This window comes from Epinephelus fuscoguttatus, linkage group LG15 (assembly GCF_011397635.1).
Source record: "Epinephelus fuscoguttatus linkage group LG15, E.fuscoguttatus.final_Chr_v1".
NCBI classification, from domain to species: domain Eukaryota; kingdom Metazoa; phylum Chordata; class Actinopteri; order Perciformes; family Serranidae; genus Epinephelus; species Epinephelus fuscoguttatus.
Window position 1 is genome coordinate 25,616,311 of NC_064766.1, and position 15,681 is coordinate 25,631,991.

A 15,681-nucleotide genomic window follows, 5' to 3' on the forward strand; every position below is an offset into this window, starting at 1 on the left:
ATTTGAAAGAAAATGACCAGTCATTGGATAGACAGACTTACTGTGTTTATTATGTAAGGCATCAGCACCAGTAACGTGGTCACTTTACAAGGTAGCTGCTGTGTTTTTTATACTGTATTTTGTACTGTGCGGTGTGTACACACTGCTTCTATTATGTTAGGCACATGGATTTACTGTAGTCTGCACTGCACCTTGAATTCTATTCTTATTCATAGCATCTACTTGTTATGTATAGGACTACAGATGGAAATAAGTGTTTCGCTAAATCTGGTGCAACCATGTTTTCATTTCTTGTAAATGACCAATGTCATTGCACACACTAAACTAAACAATAAAAAATAAATAATATATGTAATATTTAATTAACAGTGAAATAAAACAGAGAAAAGCATCAAATACTGACACCACAGTAGAATATTTGGCATTTTTACTTAAAAATTATAACCAGCAGTCAAACAAAAAGCTTCAGCAAGAGAGAAACTAATAATAAATATGATTAAAAAATTATAAAGAGATTAGTTGGGATGGAAACTTGTCTACTGGTTGAAAAAATATTCTAGAAAATGTTCGCTTTATCAGCTATCTTCTGATTTCCTGTGCGCGCTTTGTGATTGTGCTTTTCCCGAGGGTTATTGAAGGCAGCACGAGCGGGGGATTCTCGAACGCCTCGTACGTAAACATCCTTACGCACTCTACCTACCCACGATGCAGCGCGGTTGCATACAACATAGCCATCTTGTCAAGAGTGACTGAGAGAGGGAGGCAACTGTAGGCGCTGTTTAGACTCTCATTTGTTTTAAAGCGTGATATTAAACAGCGGGGTTCTGTCTCGACCGCCGTTAGCTTCACCCCGAGTGTCCCCGCCGACCGACCGTGAGCTGCCGAGGTGAGTGGACACGAAGGACCGCTTTCGGGAAGATGTCTCACATACTTGTTCCGACGTAGGGGGAGTGTGCAGCAGCCAGTTGGCTTGACTCGCTAGCTAGCTTGGTGAGTGGAGGGCTGCGGGCCCTCCTCAGCCTAAAGTAGGTCCTGCAGCTGGGCAACACTCTCTGCGACAACGGCCGTTTGACAACTGCACAGCCGGGACATTAGCAGGCCGGTCCGGACCGAGTGAAAGCCCCGGGTCGATCATCCTCCGGGCGGCTGGTGTCAGCGTCTAGAGCCGCATTGCTGGACAAGACGACACAAAGTGTGGCGTTGCGTTATGAGCTCATGAAACGCAACAGGAGACCGAGAGAGGAAGAGGGATGGCGTAGATTCATCTTGATCACAGCGAGAAGTAAAATAGACCCCCGTGTGCTGTTTAATATGATCTAAGCTCTTAGAGGCTGCACCCAGCTCGTCCCTTTCTGACGGAGGATACACATAGCCATACGGGACTCGGAATCAGGCTTCAATATGTCGAAAATGCCGGCCAAGAAGAAGAGCTGTTTCCAGATCACCAGTGTGACTCAGGCCCAGGTGGCGGCTATAGGTGCCGCGGACGACACGGAGAGTCTGGACGACCCAGACGAGTCGCGGACTGAAGATGTGTCGTCAGAGATCTACGACATGTCACGGGCTGAGTACGAGCCTGCGTGTGACAGGAGTTCATCCGAAGAAGCCCTGAATAATGTCGGGGAGACAGAGGCGATCAGTGTTATGGCACCATCACACATACCTCAAGTCGGTCAGGTGTCTGCGCTGTCAGGCAGCGCCATGGGGGAGTATCGGAAGGTGGGAGTGTCGGGCTCGACTCAAGGTGGGCAGCAGCAGCAGCAGCAGCAGCAGCAGCAGCAGCCTCCGGGGATCGGCGCTGCAACTGGTGTAGCCCCCATCAGTCAGCCCGGGGCAATGCAGCAACAGCCTGCTCCTGCAACCAGTGTGTCAGTGAACACATCCCAACCTGCTGCGGTGACCAGTTCAGCTCCTGCTCCTGCCACCTCCATAGTGAGTTGCACTTCACGCTTCAGGGTCATCAAACTCGATCATGGTACCGGAGAACCCTTTCGAAGAGGCAGGTGGACGTGTACAGAGTTTTACGAGAAGGACTCTGAGGGCTCTGCTGTCAGTAGGACTGTAGATAGCATTAGGCATGCCAGTGCGACCGCGCTGGACCCTGCTGCGGACAGAGACAGTGGGATCGGGCAAACGGGAGGATCTGTGGTTGCCCCGGCAACACACTCAGGTCAGGGTTTGGGCTCTGTGGCGGACGCTTCTGTCCCTTCATCCCGCATGCATTCAGTGGAGACGCCACCGCAGCAGCAGCAACAAATCCAGCATCCACACTACAGCGCCCGGCAGCAGGGTGTCAGTGGGTCGGCCACGCAGAGTGCGTTCTCCAGCAGCAAGCCTGTAGCTGTCCCAGCTCAGCCAACAGTGGGTCTCCAGCCTTCTGCTCCCCAGGGCGTGCTGCCCGTAGGACAAAACGGCCTGCCTCAACCTGTTGTACACATTCAAAAGTCCCCCATCATGCCGCCTACAGCCCAGACCGTCACTTACCCTCCCCAGCAGCAGCAGCTTCCTATGGGCCACCACCTGACCGGCCAGTCTTCTGGACTGCTACAGAACCAGACGGAGTACTATCAGCAGCAGCAGCCAGGGCTTTCCACCGGCCAGTCTGCAGGGCCTCAGCCTGTGGGACAAGCACACGCTCCAGTCTTGCCTCCAGCCTCTGGAGCGGTGTCACTGCCGAGTCAGGTTGGAGATGTCGCAGGAGCAGGGGTGGGATCTGTACCTCCCGGACAGCCAGCTGCGGTGCTCCTGCAGCAGCAGACCGGAGGAATGGGAGGTGTCGGAGGCTCCATGCTGGTCGGTGGATCCGCTGTGGGTCAGTACACAGCCGCCGGACAGCCTCAACCCCACGGCCTCCACCCTGCATCCTCTGGTGTACAAAACGTGCCTGCCAGCGCAGTGAGCTCCAGTGTGCCCACCACTGTGCCCACTGCTGTGCCCAGTGCCTCCAGTGCAGCCATGCCAAATGTGACAACCTCCAGTTTGCCTCCGGGTCAGATACCCCACAGCAGGACTCTAGTGGCTTTGGGAGCGCAGGGCCTCCCAGCAGCTGGATTTGGACATGGAGAAGGTGGCAGCGGTGCAGGTGTAGGGAAGTCAGAGGGTCTCGTCAACGCACAGTCTCCTGTCGTCTCTGGGAAGGAACCGGTGAAGCCCCTCATGCCTGAGAGCCTGCAGCTCGCCACGCCGACTGTCAACAGCCTGTTTGGAATCCACATACCTGTCGACGGGGATGTGGACAGGTAACAGTCTCCAGTTTTTCCAAGTGTTTGAAAATTCTCATCCTTGTTGAGCATCATCACCATGACTGTGCAACGTTATCGCACAATAGTACACACACTTTGAACAGTCACATAGTGTAAGGTGCCTATTTCAGTGTCCAGGAGGAGAGAAGTTTGTCATAACAGGTGTTTTTTTTTTTTTTGGCGGTTAACTGTGATCACAAGAAGGTTGTGAGCAGAGGCAGTGAGCGTTTCAGTGTTGGTCATCCAGTTTGTCAGATGAGCAGGGTTTTCCCCCTTTGTTTCAGGGAGGTTTGGAGGGAGGGGTGTGCGTAGAAGGAAGAGAGAAGTGGCACACAAGGAAACTTGGTGGCACACAGGAAGGAAATTTAATGTTTGTTGTTTCTCATTAGAGCCCAGAGAAGCCAGAGAAGCGTAGCACACTTGCGGTAAACATCCATGGCTTCCACTGCACAGGCAACAACTTGTTAAATGCGCACATGACTCCTGTAACACTGTGATTCATTGTGTGCAAGGGTGTGAATTTGTGTGTGTGTGGAAGCATTTTGTCGCTGGTCTCCAGCCTCCTTCTCCTCCCACTTCAGCTCTCTGAGGCGACGGCCTTGGCCACAAATATCAGAGATGTGTTCGCTCAGCTCTCTGTTAGCCTTAAGCTACTTGTGGCCACTTGGCTTTATAACGTGCTGCGTGCGTGACCTTTTAATAAGTTAGTTCCTGCTCCGGAAAAGACCGTCTAATACAAATGCTGTGGAGAGTGTTTGATTTTGTGTTGCCACATTTATGATATCACGATTTCCACTCACATCCCCGTCGGGCTCTCCTCAGGAATGTGTTTACAGAGGATTTTTACCATGTTGGCTGAAATAAGTGTTTTAGCTTTGTGCTGCAGATATTATGCTGCTGAATCATCTTTAGGTCAGACAGACTCAGGCAAGTTCTTTGATTTCTTAGCTAGTTATAGATGTTTATTCACAATGGATATCTGAGATGATGACGTCCTCTTAAAGTGTGTGTCACACTGCATCTAAAAATTCATTCTCATAAATATAAACCACAGCAGACATTTTGGCAGAGGTTTAAGAACTGAAATGTGGTATTGTTCTTTAGGGATAATTAAGTTAGTGTGTCGGACAGTAAGGGGCAAAATATTTGTGAACACGTGGCATCTTTTTATGAGTTATTATGGCTTCCTTTCCAAAAGTAATCTCTCTCTTAAAGGGACAGTTCACCCCCAAAATCAAAAATACATATTTCACTCTAAATTGTTGTGCTTTTTATCAGTCTAGATTTTTTTGGTGTGAGTTGCTGAGTGTTTGCAATATCGGCCGTAGAGATGTCTTCCTTCTCTCCAATATAATGGAACTAGATGGTGCTCAATGTGCCAAAAAATACATTTAAAAAACTCAAGAGCAATGTCTCTTTCCAGAAATCATGACCTGGTTACTCAAGATAATCCACAGACCTTGTTGTGAGCAGTTTATGTAGGAACTGTTTTTTTCAACTGAATCACCATGCAGAAGGAAGTGTGCATCTACTCATATACAAGAGGCTCCTGCTCGTGACAGCATGAAATGTTAATGGTGTCTTCCATGGCTGAGCTCTGGTGTGCTAGGTGAACTGGCGGTAGATGTACGCTTCTCTCTGCGCGGTGATACAGGTGTAGTTAAGTAGAAAGAAAATATTGTCTACATGAAACTGCTCACAACAAGGTCTGGATTATCTTGAGTAACCAGGTCAAGATTTCTGGAAAGAGACATTGCTGTTGAGTTTTTCAAATACAGTTTTTCGACACTGGAGCACCACAAGCTGAGTGCCATCTAGGTCTGATACAATACGTTCAATATACTTTACTGACCCCATGGGGAAATTAGTCTTGGACTCAGGAGCTTCACAAGTATTGCCGCTTTACAATAAGAGTCCAGCAGAAATGAAAAGCATACACCATAAAAGAAAAAAACGGATGATAGCTCCAACACTCAGCAACTCACACCGAAACAATCTAGGCTGATAAATAACACCACAGGTAAGAGGAAACATATATTTTGATTTTTTGGCGGGGTGAACTGTCCCTTTAATTCCCGAGTTTTAGCACTTAGTTTCACTTGTAGATGGCACACATGAGCGGAAATGATACAGTGCCTGAAATCTCTTGGTGGTTTCCTTTTACAGTCTCGCAGATATAACAGAATGCAGAGCAGACAGGAGATAGAGACTGCAGAACGCTGGCACTACGTTGTTCCTCACGTGTGGGTGGACAATCACTTAAACAGTTTGTTTGAGTGTGCCTCGCACTAAAGGGAATTTACACTCATCAGCGTATGATCACAACTTTATTTTTTGTCCTTTCTGTGCCATTAACCCACCAAACCTCAATTGTTTAGTGGCTTTACGCACCCACAGAGAGTGTGATGTGTGAGTGGTTTGAGGAGCAAGGGGTGATGTCAGTAAAATGCATGGCTAGTGTCAGAAGCAACTTTGACACTTGAGAGCAGGAGTTTGACACTATGGGCCCCCCGTTAGACAAAATCAAGACAACTGTGCAATCATAGTGATAGTGCAACATCAACAGTTAATGTTACTGTTTTTTAGCCTGTTTTGTTTACTTTATGGCACAATGGCCGCTTAAAACTTTGCTGCATTAGCTTCTAGCAGTGCCTGTTTGCAGTTTACCCATGGGTGTACGGACGGCCATCACCCTGAAGAAAACTTGTAACATGGTGATTTTCGGGGAAATTCTGTAGTGACAAGGAGCGCCTTTTTTCTCTGATTTATAATTGGATTTATGGATATCCAGGTTCGTAATGGGAGATAATCATAATATGTCATTTGGGTGTGTTCAGATTCACATCAAGTACAGTAACTAAAATCCTGTCGTTTTTAGAACACATTCACTTCACACAGTATCTTTGATTTACAGTTTGTCATCTAACGTGGAATTTATACTTCTGCGTTGAATCGTCGCTCGTCGCTAGGCTAATTTACACAATGTAAAATGCCATAGGCTTGTGTTAATTACATTAGCATGCGACATTTGTTTGGAAAACATGTTTAATATAAGACAGTTGTTTTGTCAGTGAACCTTGTGAGTTGTAATGGAGCTGAATTTTGTAACGTTACCTTTGTTAAACGTTGCTGTTGTTCCTGGCTTCATATGAGTAGAGGAAAAGTTTATTAGCTGTTAGGCTAATTTATACAATGTTAAATGCCACAGGCTTGTGCTAATAACATTAGCATGTTGTATTTGTGGGGAAAATGTGTCCAGATAAACACAAGTGTTTGTGAATGCTGCAAGTTGTAGTGATGCTGATTTGTGTACATGAGTTTGAAACTGTCGCTATAAAGACACGTTTAGTGTGTGTTTAATGTGTGTTTTGGATCAACTAAACTTAACGGCGCTTCACAGAAACCTCACTGCCGACTAGTGTTTTGGAGGTGTAACTGCAGTGTGACACAGACACAGACACACCACCGCACAAGTATAAATACTCACAAAGGCCATGTGTGTAGCCCATCCCCAGCTCTCCTGCCTTACAGTTTAAAAGTTCTCACAAAAATGAATTATTCAAGCACTCAGTTTGATCACCAGAAAAATGGTGGCATTGTCTATTTCTGCAACTGACGGATGTGTTACATGGATATGTTACATTTGCACGTTATTATGTAGCTAGTTTAGGCACAAAAACACTTGGTTTGGTTTGGAAAAGATGTTTTGGCTTTAAATACCCAGTTCGGTGGGTACAGTCCCGCCAGGAAACAAAGCAGTGTCTCATTACAAAACAATGTTTTTTTCTTGAACGTATCCCTTCTGGAAAAACAGCGAGGGGTCACTAAAAAACATCCAAATTTAGGAGGTAAAAAGCTGCAGGTAACACAGCAATGACTTATGAAAAGATATCCGGTTTTGATGTTTGTTGGTTTCGAGCTGTTGTCTGCAGCTTGGCAGCCGTCTCACCTAGGTGTCACGCCATCCACTATCCTCTACACCAGTGGATCCCAACTGGTCAAGCTATTATTTCAAGTTCCACACAGTTAAATACATTCAGCATCATACTTGTGTTTGGCCATGTCGTCAAGTTAGTTTACTGTCTCTGTGAAGCAGCTGTCCCTTATTCACTCACTCTACAGCAGGAAACAGTGCTTCTAAATAAAACCTCTGTGCTGGAAATTCATTGTACTTCAAAATAAAGTCTTTTTTACAAACTTGACACGTTCATGAGTCACTTGCAGTCCATTCAGATTGGACCCATGACACACCAGTTGGGAACCACTGCTCTGCACCTCCAGGTTAAGTCAAGTCAGTGCATACAAGATGTCACTTTAGAAAGAAATGATGCTAATAAAACATGCAAATGTAACGTATTTGTGGTTTGAGAAGTACAGCATATCCTTCTGGTGACTGAGCTGAAGGTTCAGATAATGTAAACCCAAATTACTTTGGATAAATGTCCCTTGTGCCATTTAAACTTATTTTGATTTGTGACAGTGCAACTGACTGGAGGCGCTGTGTTTTTGGAGCACCTATGTATTGCCTGTGAGAGGACCCAGCTCCCAGGCTGATAACAGCAGGAGCCTCTTACGACAGCTAAGCCCTATCAGACATTGAGCAGTAGTCTTTCCACTGTGCCCCTATTCTGCAGATAAGAGACATGACAGTGGGGTGTGTCGACCAACTGTGCTCGTTGTCACGTTGTGGCCCTTTTCTTTTGCAACAATGTGGGCTAAAAACTCCTGTGTATTCTGTTTGGGACCTTAAACCAACATGCATGCCCCCCCTGTCAGAGCTGCGGGCACGTCCAACAACTCAGAGCCACGGCTGGTTTGTTTGTTTTTTAACCACCGATGCAGCATCAGTGCGATCGCTGCCTTGTACCTAGCACCCCGCTGATTGACTGACAGACATGGCATGACAGTTGTTCATGTCGACACGAGGTGCTGAATGACATTCCTTTGCAGCAGCAACTGTGGCATGTTTATAAGAGGTGGAGGAAGCTGCAAAGTGAAACTTGCTGTGCCTCACTTCACCAGGCATTTTAGCAATGCCTGCTACACCCCCACCCCCACCCTCTCCCTCCTTCTCCCAGCTTTTTTTTTTTGTGTCTATTGCTTAATTTCTACACACACAGCAAAAACACTCCTCGAATGGACTCCTTCAGGAGCTAATATCTATAATCTGCACAGCACAGAAAGATATTATGTGTCGCAGTTTTGACTCCATCTCATGTAGACTTTCCACAGCTTGCACAACCTGCAAATCCTATCTTGGCCATTTGGTAGGTCCTAATGTTTGTCCCCGTCTTCCTCCACCCTGTAGTTTTCCCTGCAAGTAATTAAAGCAAAACAGTGGAGAGATAGACTACAGATTTGATGTTGTTCTCATACTTAGAATATGATTCGCTCAGCTTAATGTCTCCCAGATGGCTTCAACAACTGAAGGCGTAAAATAACACTGGTGGATTGTCTTAACGTCTTTGTTGCACTCACGGAGGAGTTTGCTTCTATTTTGCGGGATCATTTGCATAAATGCATTGCATCTGTAGTCTGTGTGTAACTGAACCCATGCTGGGGAGGTATGGCTTATTGTCCTGGAGTAATGGGAGCTTATGTAAAATTGGACTGAGGAGGTCAGAGAGGGGAGGGATGCAGCGGAGCCAACATGAATCGAGAGACTGTGTGTGTGTGGGGGTGGACGAGGGGTGTGTCTGTAAGAGGGGATGGGCCGACTCAGTGTGTGCTTGTGTGTGTGTGTACACCACGTAGGGGGTGGAGGCAGGGGGACTCAGAGAGGAACTGAGGCTTTACTTTTTTGACGAATTTGCCATTAACAGCTCGCTCCTTTTAAGTCATAGTGGAAGAAGTGTGGGTGTATGTGTGAGAGAGTGACACAGAGAGACAACATGCAGCACAGGGTCTTTCCCTCCCCTCCCTGACCTCTGGTTTACTGCTGTATCCTGTTTTCAGTCACAGTCTCTCATACTGCTCTCCACCTTCTATTCATTTAATATTCCTCAGCTCTCTCGCTGCTTCCGCACTGGGGCTCTCTGGTCATATCATATGACATTTGGTGGGCACATTTTATCAAGAGTGCCTCACAGAGGTAGAAATACTCACATTTTTTCTGTAGGACATCTATGGCCTCCGTAATAGAGTTCTAAACCTGGACGCCATGCTGGAATACTGCACCTTTTTTTAGCTGTCCAGCACCATATCTCCTCTTTAAACAAGCCATACAGTCACCTGTAAGTGGTCACTCTGTAACGTTAAGTATTTTTTTGAAACTGCATTAAAAAGTGTTTCTAATTAGGGCTGGGCAATCAGTAGAGTTTTATTTTCAATTACAGTTTTTGCTTCCAAAGATTATGAAGACAAAGGAGTTTTTAGAGGAACTTTTTCATAGTTCTGGGACTCAGTTCTGAGAACCCCTGTTTTTGTTGTGCCCACACCAAATGGAACTTGTGAGCTTGTGTTTACGACATGGAAAGTCATGAGCATGAACTCATGAACTCTGAGCTCTCAGAAAATTTCAGCTTACACAGTCTTGAATACCACAGCAGGGGGGCATTCATATGGACTCTTTCATTAACACGTTAAACACCACCCTGTTTGAACGCAGAGTAGGAACAATCATAATTCTTCGGGTGCTTTCACACATGGCCTGTTTGGTTCGGTTCCATTGAACTCAAGTTCGTTTGCCCCCTTATTGTGGTTCATTTGAGCAGGTGTGAACACAGCATTTATTCTTCTGTGCGCACCAAAACAGCCAGACAATCGAGACCTTCTTGAAGACGTGGTCTCAGTCTGGTAACAAACAAACCAGTGCGGTTCGTTTGTGGTGAGAACGTGTTTCGACCTGGATCTGAACCAACTGCAGTCACATGACACATTGTTTGGGTTAAACATGAGCATGTTACAGTCCTGGAGGATTATTAATGTGCACCTCCTCCTGTACTGCCTTAATATGCACATTCAGCACATCCAATGCATCAAAACATTGTTTTCTAGTTGGAGCTGCGCCTCGTTTTCAAACTGTATGGTTTGACTAAAATGAACAATGACAGCGATATAGTCCACGATGAGCAGCGCTAAAATCAACCAATCAAGAGCAACAACGTGAGAACACAAACCAACTCTAGACAATTATACAACTTTGTGACAGAATTAGTCCCTGATTCAGACCAAAGCAAGACAACTCTAGGTCTGAAAGCACCCTTAGAACACCATTTTGAAAGACATTCTTAGCTCCTATCTCAGAGTAGGTACTCTCCTAGCGCAAGAGGAACCATGAGTGACATAAGTGTAAGTTGCTTGGTCGAACACAGCCAATGCTGCACCAGCAACCACCATTTTAAAAAACCTGTCAGCCATGTGGAGAACCATTAAAACATTATGACATTAAAACCATTGAAACAAATTTACTTATGGGAAAAACTGAATGTCGCACTCCTTAGATGGTCTTTTAGTAAAACCCAATGCTGAGCAATACTTTTTTAGGCCAAAAATAGATGCATGGCACTCCGTTATGTTATAATATTGCCACACAAAAATATCCTGATACTATGCTGTATCAATTTTTCCCCCACCCTTACCCCTTTCCTTTCCATGGTGCGCTCAGTGTTGCTGACTTGGTGACTTTGTTGCTAGATTTAGCAACTTTTCAGACCCTATAGTGACTTTATGCCAAAAAATATCTGCCGACCACCTCGACTATTGCAGGTGCAGCCTATTGAGCTATTCAGAATACCGAATTAAAGCATATGGCCAAAGTGCCTGAGCCCTGCTACAGTGTGTCTTTACGTGTGCATTTTAGTCCATTGTGTCTGCTCTGTAAACGAGTGCAAGCATCTCACAGAGCATGACTGACAGTCTTATTGACAATATGCCAGTATATCACTGTCTTAAGTGTTTCAGTAAAAAAAAAATGGCTGATGAGCCACCTACAGTTAAACTATATTTGTATTTATTAAAGTTCATTAAATACACAATGTTTCCAAAGTTAATGAGTAAGCATGTTAAATTATCATGATCTCAGTATTGACCAAAAATAATCGCGATTGTCGGGCCGCCCTGTTTCCAATATTCCTCAGTAAAATGCAGCACTGTTCAACAGCGCTCCAAAAAGTAACACCTCTCTAAAACAGTGAACAAAAACTGACCATTATAATCTTTTAAAAGCAAATAATTATTGCAGTGCTGCTGTATTAAAGCTAATAAAATGGCACCTTGTGTATTGAGCAATACTGTAATAATGTTCCACTCCTGCCGTGAACTGGCCGTGTCTTTATGTGTTTCTGTGTACACAAGTCACCCTGCCTTCTCTCCTCTCCCTCAGAGCTATTTTCAAAAAGAAAGATGTATTGTTCTGGTGGGGCCGACGTTAACTAGTCAGTATGTCTGTAGGCTTTGCTTCAGTCATCACCTCCACCCCACCCCCAGGTATGGAGGCCCCTCCATTGTTCTGACAAGCAGAGAAACGTCACCGACCCAGTCCAAGGTTTTAATGGCTTGTTTAACCGGGGATGTGCTGTACTGTGCTGCAGATAAGCTCTGCTGAGAATGTGCTTGTTATCTTGTTTTGGAAAGTGGTACTTGAGTAACTTGAAGGATTACCAAGACTCACTTTTTAGCTGTTTGATACCTCTGGTTTTTCACCAGCTGGGCAGAAAGGCAATTATTTTTATGGTATATTATTTTGAATTTTTTTTTATTAATTTTTTTTTTATTTAATATATATAAATGCAAATTTATGTCCTCAGATTCCTTATTTGATGGGTCAGCTAACTATTTCTAAAATAGCTTTAAGGGTGACACAAGTCAATCATTTAGGATTTTGCTAAAAGAGAAGAAAATCACCTGTTGATTTAAACAGATCCCATGGTACATTTATTTTGTATTTGGGACCTGTTTACATTTTTAATTTGTTGTAGATTTTATTTTGTTCAGCTAGGGCTGAGCGATATAGACTAATCCATATCTCAGTATTTACAGGTAGACTGGTGATACACGATATATATCTCGATATTTTGTACGAAATGGGCTACATTTTTTTTAGTTGCAAGTCACCTAAAACACACATTAAACATGGCTTAATAGAGACAGTTTCAAACTCAAGTACACAAATCAGCTTCATTATAACTCGCAGCATTCACTGACAAAGCACTTTTCTTTATCTGGACACATTTTCCCCACAAATACAACATGCTAATGTTTTTAGCACAAGCCTATGGCATTTTACATTGTATAAATTAGCCTAGCAGCTAGTGGACTTTTCCTCTAGTCATATGAAGCCAGGATAAATCACATACAAGACTTAAAATGCTATTTTTGTGGAGGCTTTATTGTCTTGTCACAATTTATCGTTTCTTATCTGTGAAATTAAAGTAAATAAAAGCTTCATTTCCACTGAGGGAAATGGTTTCAGCTAACAGAAACATATTGGAGGTCTGCGTCACTGTGACACATTACATTTCTGGAACGTGCATGTCAGGTTACGTCTCTAAAAAGTGTTGCTGGATAACTTGTGAGTGAGTGGGGCGGGCTGTGCGGAGAGTGTGAGAGAGGAGAGATGCACACTGGTATGCATCATGTAACGCAACTTGACCCTATATCGATATAAATGGTGTTGTCTAAATGTATATCTTGCTTGAAAATATATTGGTATATCGTACACAGTCGTTTTATCGCCCAGCCCTATGTTGAACTATTGATATATATATATAATAATTTTTGTTTACTTTTTACTGAATATTTGAAGGCAAACTGTTGGTTGACATGTAAAACTATTTCAGTTATTTTGTTGTAATTCTGTGTTCTTAGATTAATACAATTAATAATATAATATATAATTTAATTATTATATATATATATATATATATATATATATATATGTATACACAGTACAGGCCAAAAGTTTGGAAACACCTTCTCATTCAATGCGTTTTCTTTATTTTCATGACTATTTACATTGTAGATTCTCACTGAAGGCATCAAAACTATGAATGAACACATGTGGAGTTATGTACTTAACAAAAAAAGGTGAAATAACTGAAAACATGTTTTATATTCTAGTTTCTTCAAAATAGCCACCCTTTGCTCTGATTACTGCTTTGCACACTCTTGGCATTCTCTCCATGAGCTTCAAGAGGTAGTCACCTGAAATGGTTTTCCAACAGTCTTGAAGGAGTTCCCAGAGGTGTTTAGCACTTGTTGGCCCCTTTGCCTTCACTCTGCGGTCCAGCTCACCCCAAACCATCTCGATTGGGTTCAGGTCCAGTGACTGTGGAGGCCAGGTCATCTGCCGCAGCACTCCATCACTCTCCTTCTTGGTCAAATAGCCCTTACACAGCCTGGAGGTGTGTTTGGGGTCATTGTCCTGTTGAAAAATAAATGATCGTCCAACTAAACGCAAACCGGATGGGATGGCATGTCGCTGCAGGATGCTGTGGTAGCCATGCTGGTTCAGTGTGCCTTCAATTTTGAATAAATCCCCAACAGTGTCACCAGCAAAACACCCCCACACCATCACACCTCCTCCTCCATGCTTCACAGTGGGAACCAGGCATGTGGAATCCATCCGTTCACCTTTTCTGCGTCTCACAAAGACACGGCGGTTGGAACCAAAGATCTCAAATTTGGACTCATCAGACCAAAGCACAGATTTCCACTGGTCTAATGTCCATTCCTTGTGTTTCTTGGCCCAAACAAATCTCTTCTGCTTGTTGCCTCTCCTTAGCAGTGGTTTCCTAGCAGCTATTTGACCATGAAGGTCTGATTCGCGCAGTCTCCTCTTAACAGTTGTTCTAGAGATGGGTCTGCTGCTAGAACTCTGTGTGGCATTCATCTGGTCTCTGATCTGAGCTGCTGTTAACTTGCGATTTCTGAGGCTGGTGACTCGGATGAACTTATCCTCAGAAGCAGAGGTGACTCTTTGTCTTCCTTTCCTGGGTCGGTCCTCATGTGTGCCAGTTTCGTTGTAGCGCTTGATGGTTTTTGCGACTCCACTTGGGGACACATTTAAAGTTTTTGCAATTTTCCGGACTGACCTTCATTTCTTAAAGTAATGATGGCCACTCGTTTTTCTTTAGTTAGCTGATTGGTTCTTGCCATAATATGAATTTTAACAGTTGTCCAATAGGGCTGTCGGCTGTGTATTACCCTGACTTCTGCACAACACAACTGATGGTCCCAACCCCATTGATAAAGCAAGAAATTCCACTAATTAACCCTGATAAGGCACACCTGTGAAGTGGAAACCATTTCAGGTGACTACCTCTTGAAGCTCATGGAGAGAATGCCAAGAGTGTGCAAAGCAGTAATCAGAGCAAAGGGTGGCTATTTTGAAGAAACTAGAATATAAAACATGTTTTCAGTTATTTCACCTTTTTTTGTTAAGTACATAACTCCACATGTGTTCATTCATAGTTTTGATGCCTTCAGTGAGAATCTACAATGTAAATAGTCATGAAAATAAAGAAAACGCATTGAATGAGAAGGTGTGTCCAAACTTTTGGCCTGTACTGTATATATATATATATATATATATATTTTATCACAAAAACCCTTAACTATCTTTATATTTTTTTAGGGCGTACTATAAACCCACTTTGATATAAAATTGCTGGAGATCCCCTTTGATACATCATGGCAATGATAGAATTACAAAATAAGCTTTAAGTTTCAGTTTAGTGTGTCTCACTTCCTGTCCTACTCACACAGTTTCTCTCATTATCTCTAGTTTTTCAGTTTTGGGAAGTTGGCATCTTAACTGTTCACTTTTCTGTTAAAACAGAAATCCTGTTATAAAAAATATCAATAAAAATCCTTTTATGCTACGAACAGTGCTCGCCTGTAGCCCGACAGCTCTCTGTACACAAAGCAGCTAATGTTTGACCAGTTTCCACACCAATGGTTCCTGGAAGTACCTCGAAACTACCCTGGCAGAAGGGACTTTTATGGGGAACTGTGGCCCAGCATCAGAAAGTTGAACTAGATCCCTACGGTCGTCACGAAGATAACATTTCTGGGTGTCCTGTCACTAACCTATGCTAGTGAGCTGTCACCATCCAAAGCTCCTGTGTCCTCTGGAGGCCATGCTGTAATCATACAATGGCTCTGGGTCCACCCTGTGCGCCATCTCCCTCATCTACAACCCAGAACCTGCTGAAAGAAACTCCCATAGGGCAGCTGGAATCTAAATAGTTTTGACCTACTTTTGCTCTGTGGCAGATGGATGGATGGTGCAGAGAACCTGAAGCCTCATGAGCTACAACAGTGAGAGCTTTCAACACCATTCTCTAACCTCCCCCCTTTTGCACCCCCGACCATCAGTAACTCTACATGTCCGTCTACTGCTATCCACACTTTGCTAGTTAGCTCTCAGCCCTTTTTCCTTTGCCCAAGCACACTAAAGTACAGAGGCCTCTAATGGCCCAAAAAAATTCATGCTGCA

General features: G+C 44.1%; 1 protein-coding gene across 2 annotated transcripts in view; it reads left to right on the plus strand.

Moving 5' to 3' along the window:
* Positions 1-717: 717 nt before the first annotated feature.
* Positions 718-15,681, plus strand: part of LOC125901929 (TSC22 domain family protein 2-like) — a 38,092-nt gene continuing 23,128 nt past the window's right edge. For both annotated transcript variants that reach the window (XM_049597954.1, XM_049597955.1), the window contains exon 1: positions 718-3,239. In XM_049597954.1, the coding sequence (XP_049453911.1) occupies positions 1,402-3,239 (1,838 nt within the window). In that variant the 5' untranslated portion in view covers positions 718-1,401. The remainder of the gene's footprint in view (positions 3,240-15,681) is intronic.